Source organism: Typopeltis vanoorti, chromosome 26, assembly GCF_054136105.1.
Source record: "Typopeltis vanoorti isolate ZY-2024b chromosome 26, IOZ_Tvanoo_1.0, whole genome shotgun sequence".
Taxonomy (NCBI): Eukaryota; Metazoa; Arthropoda; class Arachnida; order Uropygi; family Thelyphonidae; genus Typopeltis; species Typopeltis vanoorti.
The window spans coordinates 23195116-23212254 of record NC_143574.1 but is presented as its reverse complement, the minus strand read 5'-3'; the positions used below and the strand labels follow the sequence as shown (position 1 = coordinate 23212254).

Sequence of the window (17139 nt, the reverse complement as noted above, 5' to 3'; positions counted from 1 at the left end):
AGTAAACAAGATAAAATTCTTGGAAAACGGAGCGAAATATACGACCCTGAATAAACACAAACCAGAGAAATACACAACAAATTTTACGAGATGATTTGCTGCTCCATCAAACCATATTTATTCCTGAAATACTCTCTCTCTCCATAAGTTTTTTTTTTTTTTAATTATGCCATCAGAAATTCACTTATTCATGTCTAAACTTTATTGGATTGTGCTATTCACTCTACCCAGAAAGTTATAGAACACACATATCACAAATGATAATTATTAATAATTCATTTACCATTAATGAAAGTGTTTCTACTCACACTTATTCTTTCCTATTCTTACATGTCTTATAAATAATGGTTCACATATTTTCATCTTTGAGTATTTCAAATATACCAACCAAATATAGCATTCTCCTTCATTGTTGTTTTCTGATAAATCCTAAAACAGATTGTTCCCCCGCTATACGCAGAAGTATTCAAAGTTATCCTGCAATTAATTGCTTTGAACCAATTAAGATGAGCGCTGATGCACTATGTCCTCTCAAAACTTTCATACATCAATAAAAATGCAATCACGCAGCCATGGGCATCCGCAGGGGGGGGGGGACTGGGCACTTCTTCCTGGGATTGATTAAAAAATTCCACAAATTATAATCGTAAAATTGATTATGTAATCTTACACTCTGGGATGCTTTGTCTGTCTTAAAAATTTTATTATGGGTTGGCCTGTTTCGGCCCACAGCAGGGTAGCCATAGAACACCTGTTTATTGCAGCAATAAAACATGTGTTCCTGTTTTTGGTTCATCTTTTTTTGATTTGTGAACAGTGACTGGTTAGTTTGCCCTCTGTGTCTAGTGAGTCACCGAGTGAAGTGTGAATTGTAAATTTATAGTGAAACAAATTTAAACAGAAAAATACATTTTTAAAAGGTAAGTGTATGTAATTTAATATTATTTTACTTGTTAATTGATGATTTTTTTTTGCTTTTAAACTGAACTAATTTAATTTAGGATTAATTGATTAGTTGATTTTTAATAAAATATGCCGGTAAATTTTTTTATTTAAACTGAAATAATTTAATTTAGGATTAATTAATTAGTTGATTTTTAATAAAATATGCTGGTCAATTTTTTTTATATATGAAATTGTGCTAAAAACTATTAATTCTGAATAATTAATAATTGTTTTTTGTTTCCCCCCCCCCCCAAGAATTAAAGATCATTAAAATCGATGCAAAATTAAAATAATATACTGTATTTATAGTTTACAGTGACAAATAATTACATAAAAAAAAAGCTAAAAGATGTTTATTGATGTACCATATTTTCCGGTGTATAAGACGCACCCAAGACATTTAATACAATTTTCTGGAAAAAAACTCACAGGCTACTTTGACAGCATGTGTATGAATCATTTTTGTTGAAATGGCAATGCCATTTTGCCGATTTTCTTGCACCCATTTCAAAACTTCGGTCTCCAGTTCTGGTTCAAAAGTTCTGGTTCTGGTCTCTAATTCAAAAACGGTCTCTAGTTCTGGCCACTTCGCAATTTTTCAACGTTCCACGCGCTTTTCATTACGCAAATTGTACAAAATCTTCTTTTGACCACGCCAAGTTCTAATCATTTTTTCTGTAGGCAGAGGTCCAAAATGTCTTTCAGCTTCCCTATTCCCGTGTTCTTCCGCATATTTTACAACCTGCAATTTGTAACTTGAAGTTTATGAATGTTGCCTGTTTTTTTCCATCACTAAAATCTACGGGGAAATATCAAACTTAACACAAAATATCTCAACACGTCAACTCAATACTGATAAACATCGGTAACTGATTACTCGGATAAGATATTATGAAACTTGAATAGGGACTCCCCGTTCTTAGCCAATGATGCTCTAGAAGTCACCTGAAGGTTGCGCATCAGTTTTATTGCACCATTACCTGCTTACAAAGATCTTGAAACATAAAAGGGAGTGCGTATGACTTTGAAAAGAGGAAACAATCTTTACCTTCATTATATAAGATGCATCCCATTTTTAAGGTAAAAAAGTGTCTTATACACTGGAAAATATGGTAATTATTTAATTAAATCAATAATTATAAAAATTTATTGATGTAATTATTTGTCTCCAAGCTTCCCCCACCCCCCCCAAAAAAAAAATTCTGCAGACACCCATGCATATAGTCAAATTGATGTGAAATTTTTAGCGTGGGTTGTATAACTCATATGACAGCACACCCAACCAAAATGGGCACATGACGCCACTGATATATATATATATATATAGAGAGAGAGAGAGAGAGATTTTAGTGGTTTGAATGCCACATGCTTTTCCTGTTATGGTTATTATCATCATTAATACAAGTCTTAAATCAACATTGCTCTCATTGTGTAGTTGCGCTCTTCATATCTATTGATTTCAAAATATTGTTGTATTTTATATCCTTGTGTACTTGTGACTTGAAGTTAAAAAAAAAGCCAAAATAATAATGGTATATACTGATAATCAAATCAGTTACATAATTAAATAATAAATGAAGGGAAAAAAACACTATTTTTCTAATAATTTTTGTCTGGTTAAAATTTTTATTTACTGTAATTTATTTAAATTATGAAGTGACATGTGAAAGAGTGAGAGGATCTGAAGCTCTGTGTTAATTTGATTCTAAAGTTATGGAATTAAAAAGCTGCAAAAGTTTGGGTTTACTTTGGCTTGCTTAACTAATTTTCTTTCATAATCTGATTTGGCCTTTCTTGCCATACTAGTCACTCTTCTTGCTTACCTGTACTGCTCATGAGTATGCTAATCACCTTTTTCTTTATATATTCCTTCCAGTGTTTTCTTTTGTTGTTTTTTTTGCAGTTCTTGCTTTATATCTTTACTCATCCACTTAATCCTTACTTGGTTTATCCTGCTGACCTTGTGTATTCAGTCTGATACTGCTTCTCTCAAACAATCTCTTCTCATGTGCTACTGACATTCCTTCCTTGTAGCTTCTCAAGCCAATGGATTACTCTAAGATGACTGCTTAGTCTCTCTTAATACCAGCTTTATAGTTTAACATAAACCCTTTCTTGACAGAAAATTTCATATGTTTGGCAACTTCCCAGAACAAGACTGCATGGTCGCTCTCTCCAACTGGAGGCAGAGTGTCTACCTTGGTTATGGATATATCATCTGATGCTATTACCAGACCCAATGCTCTCAAACTCCTGGTCCCTTCTATAACATGTTGTTTCAGGTGATTATCCCTTAGCAACTGCATAAATTCCACTTCCATCTTGCCACGCCCCTTTCCTCCCTGCAATCTATGTTCCTATAGTTGAAGTATCCCATAATAATTGTTTGGCCTGCACTCATTTTGCTAATCTGCGATACATCTTCCTTTGGACCTTGGTCTATAGCATCAGTTATCTCTATCCTCCTTGAACATACGGTACCCTTTACATTCTATCCCTCTAACTATATCATTTTCTGCTAACCAGGTCTTGTTGACCTATGATTTTTGCCAAAATTAAGCTAACCAGTGCCCAAATTCCTCTCCCTTATGAATGATATTCAATGTATATTCTGGTTTTCATGTATATATTCATTTCAACATCCCCCTTGTACCCACAATTACTATTGTGTAATGTCACTAGCAATCCATTCAAATTGGTTGCACAATTGTTTCTGTACACATACTCATTTATCACAGGGGTGGCTAGACACGTGCTTGATTTCACCTACCCCCTCCCCAATATCTAGTTTCCCTGGTTTTGCACTTCCTAACTCTTGCTAAACAACACTTTCTCTAAACATCTAACTCCAAAACCATTTTAATATATTCTGCCAGGCATATATAACTTCCTTCATCCATACATCAAAAAACTGCACACCACTCCTCCTGCACAATCTTCTCATTAGCAATCACGACCCTTCTTCTCAACTTTGTCTTATAATGCCGAGGCAGCAGACTCATAGTTTTTACTTCTTTCAACAACTCTTTCATATCTTCTCTCATTACATATTTCTCCCCTTACAAATCATGTATTTTTGAAATAACAGTAACCTCATCCACTTCTCCCCTCTGCAGACTAAGCTCCCAGCTGCAAAAATCAAGGATGTCAGTATCCTTGATTTTTGCACCTGGGAGCTTTCATGACTTGCTCATTAAGTATACCACTTATCGAATCGCTGTACAATAGCTTCTCCTTATTTCCAGTTTCTCACATTTTCATACTTTGCCCTTTCGCTTTTTCTTTTATTCTCCTGCCTGCTGTAACACACAACAGTCATTCTCTAGTTGCTTGAGCACCCATTTTGTCCTGCGAAGGAAGCAATGTAAACATGCTATTTCACTCCTTACTGTCACTTCATCACCCACATTAAATTTACTGTAGTAAATACAAATATTACTAACTAATACCAACAAACTCTTACTTTAGTCCCTGCAAATTTGCTGAGTGAAATTTGCTTCAACCTAATTGCACTTTTTTTTGGTAGTTCAAGAATTTTACTGTATGAGTTTTAAATATGTTGTAAATGTGTTGTTTTCGTATTTCTCTTATTCTTTCTTAAATTTTATTATTGCACATTTTTCTTGTATTGCTTTTTATTGAGCTATATATTTTTGATCTCTATAATAGATGTAATGTTGTAAAGTGGAAGTGAAATTTGGTAAGCAGTGATGGAATGCAAAGTATACACTTGGTGGGGAAACTTTAAAGAAGGTAGAAGAGATGAGATCTGGGAGTTGTAGTGGACAAGGACCTGAAATTCAGGGGCTACATTGCACAAGTTGTGAAGATGTCACATCGGATAATGGCAATGATACAGAAGATCCTGACATGCAGAAATAAAAAGATTATGATGTCATTGTATAAGGCCTCATATGGTTTATTGTACACAGATTTTGTCACTGGGTGTTCATGGTAATGAGAATATATTAGAAGGTCCAGAGAAGATTCATGAAAGGGGTCAGTGGTCTTTGGAATGTGGAGTACGAGGACAAGTTGAGATAATATAAATTGTAAAGCCTTGTGAGTAGGAGGAGGAGAAGGGGGGGGATACGACTGAGACATATATGCTAGTCATGAGTTGTTATCAGGTTGACATGAAAGAGATTTTTCATAGAAGAGAGGGGTTGAGTTGAACAAGAGATTATCTCTGGAAACTGTAAGAAGGGTGTGAGGAGCAGGTTCTTTACATGGAGAGTGATTGGTGAGTGGACTGCATTGTTCTTCTGTTTGTTTATTTTTATACAGTTGGTAAAAAAAATAAAAAAGTGGAAGAATATATAAAATCTAATATACTAAGTTATTGTTAAAATATTATTTGCATCTCTCTCTATGTGATTTTTGTCTTCATTATCTCAACAAAAATAGGTATGCCCTTTCAGTTAAAGTTCAGATGAAAAGTTTAATGTAAATGCTTTAAAGGTAACTTAATGTTTATGCAAATAAGTTTGAAAATGTCTATTTTTACATCTTTTGTTCTGTTTAAAGGAAATTTAATATACAGTGGTAGTCTTCAAATATGTAAATATTATGCTTACTTTGTCTATTCTTTATCTTTATAGAAATAAACTTCCATTCAGAGGGAGGAAGCCAGGTTATGGTACGTGGGCGTGTATATGAAGATTCAAAACCTGCTACATTCAATCAGCTGTGGACAGCAGAGGAACAAAAGAAGTTGGAACATTTGCTAATAAAACATCCTCCAGAAGAGATACGGCTAAGACGTTGGGAAAAAGTATCTGTAGAACTAGGAAACCGTACTCCAACACAGGTTTAATGAGAATTTTTACTCTTCAGTTTTTGATAATTCCTTTCTGATAATGCTACTAATAAAAAATAACATATTTTTATATTATTATTATTAATCAAGGGAAGCCAAATACTGCACGCACCATCTATCATATTTGTTGACTTCATTCGCACTGCTTACACACAACATCCAATGGCAATCCATTTCAATTACACACCACTTTATGAGAGAAAAATCTAGCCCTTATCCCTTCTTAGCAGCATTCATTCTCAGCTTCCAAGGTTGCCCTCTTGTCCTTCTCCATCCACCATAAAATGAAAAATTCCAAACTGAAATACTGTACGACCCTTTCAAAAGTTTTAAGTCTCAATCATATCACCACTCTTTCTCCTGTTTGCTAGTGTCTCTCAATCTGTCTTCATAATCAGTATTCCACAATTCTGATATCATTTTATCAGAATTGCAACGAAAACCAAGAGACCAGACCCGTGCAAAATAGTCAAAGTGAGGTCTTATCAGCTTGTAAAGAGGCAAAATGACATCCATATCTTTACATGTGAAAGTTTATAACTATCTTTTGAGTTGTATTTGCAATCTTTGCTACATAGTCCCTTAATTTCAACTTGCTATCCCTATTAACACTCCAAGATCTCTAGCCTGATCAGTTTCTTCTAGCATAATCCCACCAATATAATATGACATTGGATATCTAATCATGCCAAAGCACATGACTTTGCATTTACTGACATCCATTTTCTCATGTCCACAATTCCAGCCTATTCGATCATTCTGCAAGTACTGCATATCAGCAGCATTCCTGATTACCCTACCTATCTTTGCATCACAGCAAATAGCTGTATATTGCCTTCCATATCATTAATGTACAGATTGAATAACAGTGACTGATCATTGTGGTACACCCTGGTTACCTTAAATCTTGAAAACTCATATTCTTCTTATAGCACTTTTTGATATCTATCAGTCAGCCATCCTCTTATCCACGCTAATATTTTATAATCCAAACCCATATTCTCCAATTTATCCAACACTCTTCCATGCTGTATTCTGTCAAAAGCCTTAGCAAAATCCAAAAGTATCAGTTTGTATCGATTCCCCTTATCTATCTATCTCAGTGGTAACCTGATTACAGAATGTGAGCAAATTGCTAAAAACATGACCTTTCCTTAGTAAATCCATGCTGTTTATTGCAAACTAGAGATTCTCTGTCAACCCATTTCTGAATGCTAGCCATAACCAACTTTTCCAAAATCTTCACCAGATACTAATAGGTCGATAGTTGGATACATCAATATTTGCACCACCCTTGTACAATGGAATTATCATACATTCTTTCCATCCCTATTTCCTATATTTCAAGTATCATTTGTAATAAAAGTGTTTCATGACTAAACAAACACACGTAATAACTACAGTAATAAGTTTTAATAAGTAAATATTTCATCCTAAGTATCTTAGAACATTGTCAGTACAGTTAATTCAAACAATACTAGGAATAACATACAGTTAGGGTGCATGATTACAATGGAATCCCAATATGCGTGCAGTAGCGTGTTATAGAACTAAATTAAAATATATTTGGAGGGGGGGGAAAAAACAGATTACATTAACTGTACTGACGATGTCCTAAGATACTTAGGATGAAATATTTAAAAATAAAGTGCCTGTAATAGTCTATCTATCCTATTCCCTCAGTCAGACGCCTGTAATAGTAGAATGTAGTAACTTATTAAACCTTATTACTGTGGTTATTACATGTGTTTGTTTAGTCATGACTTCTCCACAGACTTCATTGTACAATAAAAGTGATTCAGTTAAATATGAGGTTTTATTTCTGTGATGTTTTATTTTTTATTATTTAGTTGTGCAGTGCCTATAATACAAATTCAGAATTGTAGGGCATATATTATTCTTTTTATATATGAGCATCTGTTAAATTTTTGTCCATCCTTCTTACACACACGACAAATTATTGAATCAGATTCTCTGGAGTTGTGGTCGAGGTGTTGGAGAAGATAGTGAGGACAAGGATTTAGAACTGGGTTGACAGCTGCAAAATTCTCTTTAATGGACAGCATGGGTTCTCTAAAGAAAGATCATGTTTTAGCAATCTGCTTACTTATTATAACAAGGTGATGAATACATTAGGTAAGGGGGGGGATGCGTATATATTAGTATATTTAGATTTTGCAAAGACTTAATAGATTGCTACATGACAAACTAGTAGTTAAATTGGAACATATGGGGATGGATAGTAGATTAGTGCATTGGATTAGAGATTGTCTGTCTGATAGGTATCAGCAGGTTGGGGGGGGAGTGATATCTCAGAAGAGGAAAGTCACTAGTAGTGTGCCCCAGGGTTCTATTTTAGGACCATTGTGTTTAATTTGGATGTAAATGACATTAGAAAGGGCTTAAATGGTGATACAATTGTTTACAGATGATGCAAAATTGAGGAGAGAGAGTTATGATAAGTAAAGCAGATGTAGCTTTGCAAGATGGCCTGAATAGACTGCCTGATTCGGGGAGTATGTGGGGATGCAAGTTTAATGTAGCAAAGTGTAAGGTTTTAAAATTTGGGAAGCAAAGATATGATGCAGAGTATAGGATTGGGAAATATTTTAGAGGAGGTGGAAAAGATGAAAGATCTGGGTTGACGCTGGATAGGGACTTGAAATTTCCTGGACATTTTGTCAAAATTGTGAGGACAACACAGCAAATTATGAGAATGATGCAGAGAATACCTGTGTTCTCACAAAAGCAAAACCACCAAAACCCAACATATCCATTAGTGAATACAAGTCTCTACAGGAATTGAAGAAAAACAAAGTAATAGTTATCACCAGAGCGGATAAGGGGAATGCTACTGTGGTACTCAATCATCATAAGAATGTTATGATTCTATTGTACATGGCTTTGATCTCGCTGTATATGGATTAATGTGAAGGATATTCCAGAGGCCAGAAACAGAACCAGGCCTCTGGAATGTGGAATATGAGGACAGATTGAGAAATGCAAATTGCAGAGCTTAGTGGATAGAAGTAAGAGGAGAAATATGATAGAGATGTATAAGTTGGCAAGGGCTAATTACTAGGTTAATGTGGTAACTAAATACTTAAGGAATTGACGCCGTACACTAGAAATATAAATTAAATCAACTTTAATATATACTTTCCGATATTTCGGCAACATCACGTTGCCATCTTCATGGGAACATAAGACACGTGCATGCAAGTACTAGATAACAGCACATTAGAAACGAAGCGAGGAAGCTACCGTTTTCCTAAAATCCTGATGGTGCCTCCTGGCGGGCTATGTTAGGTGTTCTTAGCCTTTGGACTGAAGTTCTTCTGATATATGTTTCCCAAATTTAGGCCAGCCAGTCTCATGCATCCAAATTTGTTGGGGTTTGGCATGTTCCTAAGGGCTGAGGCTGATTCCATGAATAGTCTTTCATATTTGAACTTGCTGCGGTGTATTACTGTGGATTTCTTCCACCTTATTCTGTGGCAAGTATCCAGAGCATGGTCTGCAAGCCCAGAGTGGCTGTACTGGTGAAATCGGATGTAGTCCTTGTGTTCTGAGATTCTGATATTTTCTGTCCTGGCTGTTTGGCCAAAGTAGAACAATTTACAGCTGCAAGGGACCTGGTATACACCAGGTAGGTCTAGGGGAAGTGGTTGGTCTTTAGTGAAGCGGATAAGGGATGCCAATTTTCTATGTGGTCTGTAACAAGAGTAACAGAGGTCAAGTCATGTTTTTTTAGGATTTTGTCGATTTTTTCCGAGATGCCTAGGATGTAGGGAATAGTGATGAATTTAGAGTAATCTTTTTTTTTGTGAACGGGGGAGGGGAGGGGGTTGTGGATGACTGGTTTTAGTATTTGGGGGATTTTTTGGAGAGTAGCCATTGGGCTGAGAAAGTGTTAAGGATGTGATTTAGTTCAGTGGTTAGGGCCTTTGGGCAATTCTACATGACGTCTCGTGCACGGCGGCAAATAATGAATTTGAATGAATACGGAGTCGACATATCAACAAGTTTGATAAATTAAAAAAGAACTCGACGTCCAAACCAAAACTACAAACGAACACTGTAGTTAACCTTTCTTCAGTTATCTTGAAGCCTGAAGCACTCAATGCTCTGTCACGTGGTCACAACTTCGGCATTGCTCCTAGGAAATTACCAGCTGAGGAATTAATGATCCAGATTGAACGCGGGATTCACCTCCTTCCAAACCACATCACCAACGATATTAGATTGGATGTAGCCTGTGTTCTCACAAAAGCAAAACCACCAAAACCCAACATATCCATTAGTGAATACAAGTCTCTACAGGAATTGAAGAAAAACAAAGTAATAGTTATCACCAGAGCGGATAAGGGGAATGCTACTGTGGTACTCAATCATAATGACTACAAAGTAAGCTTAAGGCTTTACTATTAGATCGAGCTACTTACCTCTCCCATTGAATACAATCCCACCAACTCACAAATTAGAAAACTCCATAGGCTCCTTAAGAAGGTCACTTCTTGGCCTGTGGAGATTACTAACAGACTAAAACCATATAACTCTAGACCCTCCATTATATATGGACTCCCAAAAATACATAAAGAAAATGTGCCATTATGTCCCATAGTAGATGGCATTGATTCTCCCACTTACAAACTAGCTAAATATTTTGCCAAAGCGCTCTCACACTATACTGTCAACACACCATCACACATAAAAAAACTCAGCCCACTTCAAAGCCAGTATAGAAAACCGTAATGACATAATGGTCAGTTTTGATGTCTCCTCCTTATTCACAAATATCCCCCTCAAAGAAACCTTAAAGCTAATCCAAGCTAAATTTCCTCCCGATATCTCAGCCCTATTTCAGTTCACAATGAACTCAGGCTATTTCGTTTGGCAGGAAAAATTCTACAAACAGATAGAGGGGACAGCCATGGGTTCACCACTTTCCCCACCCTCGGCCAACTTCTTTATGGAGACTTTTGAAGAGAAAGCCTTAAACTCAGCCCCACAAAAATCTACCATATGGCTTCGCTACGTTGATGATGTGTTCGCTATTTGCCACATGGCCCGGATACACTCCTCTCCTTCTTATCACACTTAAACAACCAACACCCTAGATTCAATTTCACCCTGGAAAAAGAGAAAAACAATAGCCTTCCCTTCCTAGACATACTAGTCACCCGCCAACCTGATGGAACCTTGGTTTTCTAAGTTTATTGAAAACCCACCCATACAAGCAGATACATTCACCAACAATATGGAGTTATTAAGACACTTCAACAGGGCAAAACTAATCTGTTCAAATGACCAAGCTCTAACCACTGAACTAAATCACATCCTTAACACTTTCTCAGCCAATGGCTATCCCCCCCCCCCCAAATAAATCTAAAAAATACTAAAACCAGTTATCCACAACCCCCCCCCCCGTTCACAAAAAAAAAAGATTACTCTAAATCCATCACCATTCCTTACATCCGAGGTACCTCGGAAAAAATCAACAAAATCCTAGAAAGAAAATAGGACCACATAGAAAATAGGCATCCCTTATCCGCTCCACTAAAGACCAACCACTTCCCCTAGACCTACCTGGTGTATACCAGGTCCCTTGCAGCTGTAAATTGTCCTACTTTGGCCAAACAGGCAGGACAGCAAATATCAGAATCTCAGAACACAAGGACTACATCCGATTTCACCAGTACAGCCACACTGGGCTTGCAGACCATGCTCTGGATACTCACCACAGAATAAAGTGGAAGAAAGCCACAGTAATACACCACAGCAAGTTCAAATATGAAAGACTATTCATGGAATCAGCCTTTAGGAACATGCCAAACCTCAACAAATTTGGATGCATGAGACTGCCCCAAATTTGGGAAACATATATCAGAAGAACTTCAGCCCAAAGGCCAAGAACACCTAATATAGCCCGCCAGGGGGTGCCATCAGGACTTTAAGAAAACAGTAGCTTCCTCGCTTCGTTTCTCATTTGCTGTTATGTAGTACTTGCGTGCACGTGTCTTTATCTTAAGTTCCCATGAAGATGGCAACGTGATGTTGCCGAAATATCGGAAAGTGTATATTAAAGTTGATTTAATTTATATTTCTAGTGTACGCTGTCAATTCCTTAAGTATTTAGTTATCATGTTTAACCAGTGTTTAAGCCTTTCTACAAGAATTACTAGGTTAATATGGATGAGATTTTTCATAGAATATCCAGAGACAGTGGGAGAAAGAGAGGCCATACCTGGAAGCTGTATAAGGAGGATGTGAGCAAGTGGGTAAAAAAGTTGATTTTTTGTAAGGAGAGTGCTGGGTTGTTGAAATGCATTGCCTGAGAGCATAGTGAATGCATTTAAAAAGTATGATGAGCTGTGCACATGAGAGTGAGACCTCCTGCAGTGAGTCTCTTACTCCATGGAGATTTGTTGATGATGATAATATTAGAGTGAGTAAATCTGTGCTATTGACATTTAAAGATACTAAGATATCTTTGGCCTTGTTAAATATCAAAATTAATTCTCTTAAGGAATAACCTAAGTGGTGTTACTCATGAAGAGACCTCTGTATTAGACAAAGGCCAATCAACCAGCCTTTTTAGATATATTAAACTTCATCAGCCAGGTAGTAGTTTACAATTTCAGTATTTCAAAATGAAACACATACTAAACGTTATATTCATGTTGCTTCTCATCATCATCATCCCAGTTTTCTCAAAAAAGTTGGAACCATTATGACCTTATTACATCGCGCTCATAGTAATTGTTACACTAAAGGCCCCTTTTTCAGTAAGAATTGAATTATATCACATCTGCTTTTATGAAAAATGGCTTTAATGAATCCTTTGTCAATAAAGCATGTAACAGCTTTAGGCTACCAATCTCTAGATCTCCTGAAAATATCTCTAGGATTCCACATTCATATATTAAAGGAATTTCTAAACATATTACTAAAGTTCTGAAGACCTCTTAATATTGCAGTGTCCTTTCGCCTTGTCAGGATGATTTCCTTTCCTTACCTAAAGACAAACTTCCTCCACTCAGCTTTTCAGATGTCTACCAGACTTTTGCTCCTGTAGTTTGTCTTACTTTTAAGCAGCCTGCGATCTGCATGAGGAATATAAATCATATATCTAGTATTATGAACCTGAACAGTCTGGCCTAGCAGACCATGCCATCTCAACTAAACATGGGATTGTTTGGAGGAAAACAAAACTCATATATAAAAGTAGATTCCTTGTAGAGCAGTTATACACTGAGGCCTTCCTCCACTGACTGAACTTAAACAGATCTGATGGACTTTGGTTATCCCCCTGTATGGGATATATTATTATTATTGTTTTGTTTTTTTTACAATTAAGAATTTACTGACAATGTGTTGTCTTACTGACACTGTAGTGATGCTTTTAAAATTAATTATTTTATTGCATTTTGTTTTGTGTTCCTGCCTTTGGTACTTTGCTAAAAATTTTACATCTGTTAAATTTACTTCCATGTAAGTTTGATTTCCATCTTTAATTTCCATAAATATGACAACTTACAAATCTATTTTGAAACAGAGTTCTGATCATCTTACCGAAATACATCTCAAAGCATGCCAGCTTTAGTTTCATGATTAGTTTAAAGTTAGTCATCGTGAGATCTCTAAAAAGATACACTCTATTGAAAAAATATCAGGTGTGTACAAAATTTATTGCAAATGCTAAAAAGTCCATACGAAAGGAACAAGCTATTTATAGAAATCTCTACCAAAGAACATATTAGTAATGTTGCACATGGCTGTGGTAGGATGTATCAGTCTGTTGTAAATGAAATACAAACATGGATGCATTTCATCTAGATCAGACAGTTGTTGTAATAGATTTCACAGTATGATATGAACACAGATGGATAAGAAAATAACTATTTATTAACTTAGAAGCTAATATTTTGCTGGTATTATATCCAGCATCTTCAGAGCACACAACACAAAGTTTGTTACAAAAGCAAGACAACCACAATCAGGTGTAATAGTGGGGCTAGTATAAGTAATTGCAGCGTGCAACACAAGACTAAAGTCCTAATATGACGCCATCTAGGTTAAAAAAAAAATCAAAGTTATGGAATAGTAGTCCAAATGATAGTCTTAGAAAGTTTTAAAAAATAAAATAAAAGTAATAAATATTAATTTGGTCTTAGGATGACTGTCTCCCAAATCTTTGGTAGATTTATACAGCCATACTTGTTAAGGTTTGGAGTATGTTTTAAGGCTTATGTTGATTCCAGGAACAACCTCTCTGACTTGTAGAAGCTTCTGTGCATTACTTTTGTTTCTTTCCAATTGATCCTGTGTGCAGGGGTATCCAAAGCATGATCTGCCAGACCCGACTTGCCATAGTGAAAGTGTCGGATATATTTTTTGTGTTCACTGAGGCGGATGTCCACAGTTCTTCCTGTCTGTCCGTAGTAGGCTTGATGGCAAGAACAGGGCACTTCATAGACTCCTGGATGTGATAAAGGAGTGCATTTGTCCTTAGGTGAATGAATGAGAATTGCTAATTTTACATAAGGTTTGAATACTGTGCATAGTTGGTGTTTGTTAAGCACCCCAGATATCTTTTCAGATGTGCCTTTAATATATGGAATGGTGATAGTTTTGTTGTAGTCTTTTGTGGTAGATAGAGGGGATTTCTGGGTAGCATTTAGTATGTTATCTATCTTATGGGGATTATAACCATTAGTTAAGAAGGTGTGACGTAGGTGAGAAAGTTCAGCAGTGAGAGCAATGTCATTGGAACAGATTGCTCTAGCTCTATGGGTTAGTGTTTTTAAGATACCATATTGTTGAGAAGGGTGATGGTGTGATTGTTTGTGTAAGTATCTCCCTGTATGTGTGGGTTTTTTATAAACTGAAAATGATAAGGAACCTTCTGGAAGACGTGTGATCAATGTGTCCAGGAAGGGCGGGCTGCAGTCATTGGCTTCTAGTTCCATTGTAAAGTGGATTTTAGAATGCTGGCTATTTAGATGCACTAAAAATGTATTCAATGTGTCTGGGCCATGTGGCCAAATAGCAAACACATCATCAACATAACGTAGCCAGATGAGAGTGGCTGTGTTGATAGCTAATTTTTCCAGATGTTCTATGTAGAAGTTGGCTAAGGGGGGGGAACCCATAGCTGTCCCATCTAATTGTTTGTATATTTTCCCTTTCCATGGAAAATAACCTGCCTGTACTGTGAATTTAAATATCTGAAATATATCTGAGGGGAATTGTGAATTTAGTAAGTTAAGTGTTTCAATCAGTGGTACATTAGTGAATAATGAGGTGATATCAAAACTCACCATTAGGTCTGAACTATTTAAGGTGTGGTTTTCTAAAATACTTTTTAGGTGGGTAGAATTTTCAACAAAAGAGGGAGAATTGTTTGTGTAAGTGGTTAGTAATTTGGCTAAATGTTTAGCTAGCTTATATGTAGGACTGTTTATGCTATCTACAATAGGACACAAAGGTGTACCTTGTTTGTGTATTTTAGGAGCACCATATATTCTGGGTGTTTTAACATGCAAGGATTTGAGTTTTTTGACAATTTCTTTTGGCCAGGAAGTAACTTTGTTCAGTAACTTGCACATCTTATTCTTTTCTGAGTTGGTGGGATCTTGATCTATGATTTGATATGTAGACCGGTCTTGGAGCAGTGCATGCATTTTACTTTCATATTCTGTTGTGTAATGGATATCCATTACTACAGTGGCATTTCCTTTGTCTGATTTGGTTATTGTGATGTGGTTATTATTGCGTAGTTCTTTTAGAGCTATTATTTCTTTATGTGGGATATTATTTTTGGGAGGCTTAGAATGGATAAGGATATTGGCCACGTCTAACTAACTTAATATTATTGGCTATAGCTGGAGGCGAGTGGTAAATCTAAATCCTGCATTTAACAGAAGCCATTATTTTGGTTTTAGGCACATCTTTGGGAGTAACGGCAAAATTGTGTCCAAGAATTAATGCACTCGTGGCCTCTTTGGATAAGGTTGTTGATGATAGGTTCACAACGACGCAATCTTGATGAAATTGTGGCCGCTGTGTAACATTGCATTGCTGGAGGATTTCAAATTTTTTCTGGTGTCGGTTTTTAACTTTAGCAAATTCTTTATTGGCTGTTGAGTCGAAGATTTTATCCAAGATATCCCATAGTTCCGGGTTCAAAATGTCAGATAATATATCACGTAGTACACTGATGGAGGAATTTATTTTTGAAAGGTCTCAGTGAGTTCATACAGTTCTTATGAGCAATTAAAGAATCTACAGGAGCCATTCTTTTGCATAGTATCTTGAATTAGGACCAAAGGATCACAGTACATGTTTAGCAGTTCTTAAAAAGATATTTTAATATAGTACACTTGAAACTTGGCAAGCTCTTGAAAAGTCTCATTTGCACAAATCATAACAATCAAATTGCAACGTTTGTTTATTATTTATCAAGTTTGACTATGTTTAAAATGTTGACAATAAAAAGGAATAAAAAAAATGTGTCTGTATTATATTGATCTTATATCTGGAAGATGCTGTTATAAATAAATATATGGAGAAGAGCATTACGTTTAGTTTTTTTTCTCTCTCTCTCTTTTTAAGTGGGAAAAAAATCCTAATAATTTCTAAGCCAAATTCTGAGAACTTTTGCATTAATCTTATAAGTAGTAGTAATGAAATACAGAAATATTTATTTATTTTATAACTTGTTAATTTTTATAAAATCACATTCAGGCCTTATTTTAAAATCTGATTTAATAAAATAACAAAGCCTAAGCCTAATTTTCATATTAAGCTATTTAAATTATGCAGGTTGCAAGCCGCGTACAGAAATATTTTGCTAAACTAGTTAAAGCTGGACTTCCAGTTCCTGGAAAACCACCAAATTTAAGTAGTGTCAGAAAGGTAAGCTAAATTCCTTACTTATTGTTTTCAATTATTGTAATTATTTTTCTTGTTGCAGCTTAATGCAGATTACTGTTTACTGCCTTAAAAATCAGTTTAGGCATGTGTATCTGTATGTGTACATGTGCACTTCCACACAGTACATATATAACATCGCTGAAAAGTGGAGGTCATACTGAAAAAGAAGTGATGACAGCTATAAGGAAAGAAAATCTAAAACATAGGAATGGAAACTTTTTCCTGGTTAATAAATTTTTATATTTAATATGTTCATCAGAGGGGTGCTTAAGGGTCAAACATGTATAACTGAGAGGAGACCTCCACATAGCCTTTAAAGGACTGCGGAGAACCGACCAGAGGCTCTGACCTAATGTCCAATCCTCACCTTCTCGTGGTGCACCCTGTTGGGTATCTACCTGGATACTGAACGGACGAGAATGGGCTGGCAATTTGGG

General features: G+C 35.9%; 1 protein-coding gene across 1 annotated transcript in view; it reads left to right on the top strand.

The window, feature by feature from the left end:
* Atac1 (Ada2a-containing complex component 1) overlaps window positions 1-17139 on the top strand; it is a 92758-nt gene that overhangs the window by 31633 nt on the left and 43986 nt on the right. The window contains exons 4-5 of the mRNA XM_090415070.1: window positions 5547-5755; window positions 16592-16684. Coding sequence (XP_090271196.1) covers window positions 5547-5755; window positions 16592-16684 — 302 coding nt within the window. The remainder of the gene's footprint in view (window positions 1-5546; window positions 5756-16591; window positions 16685-17139) is intronic.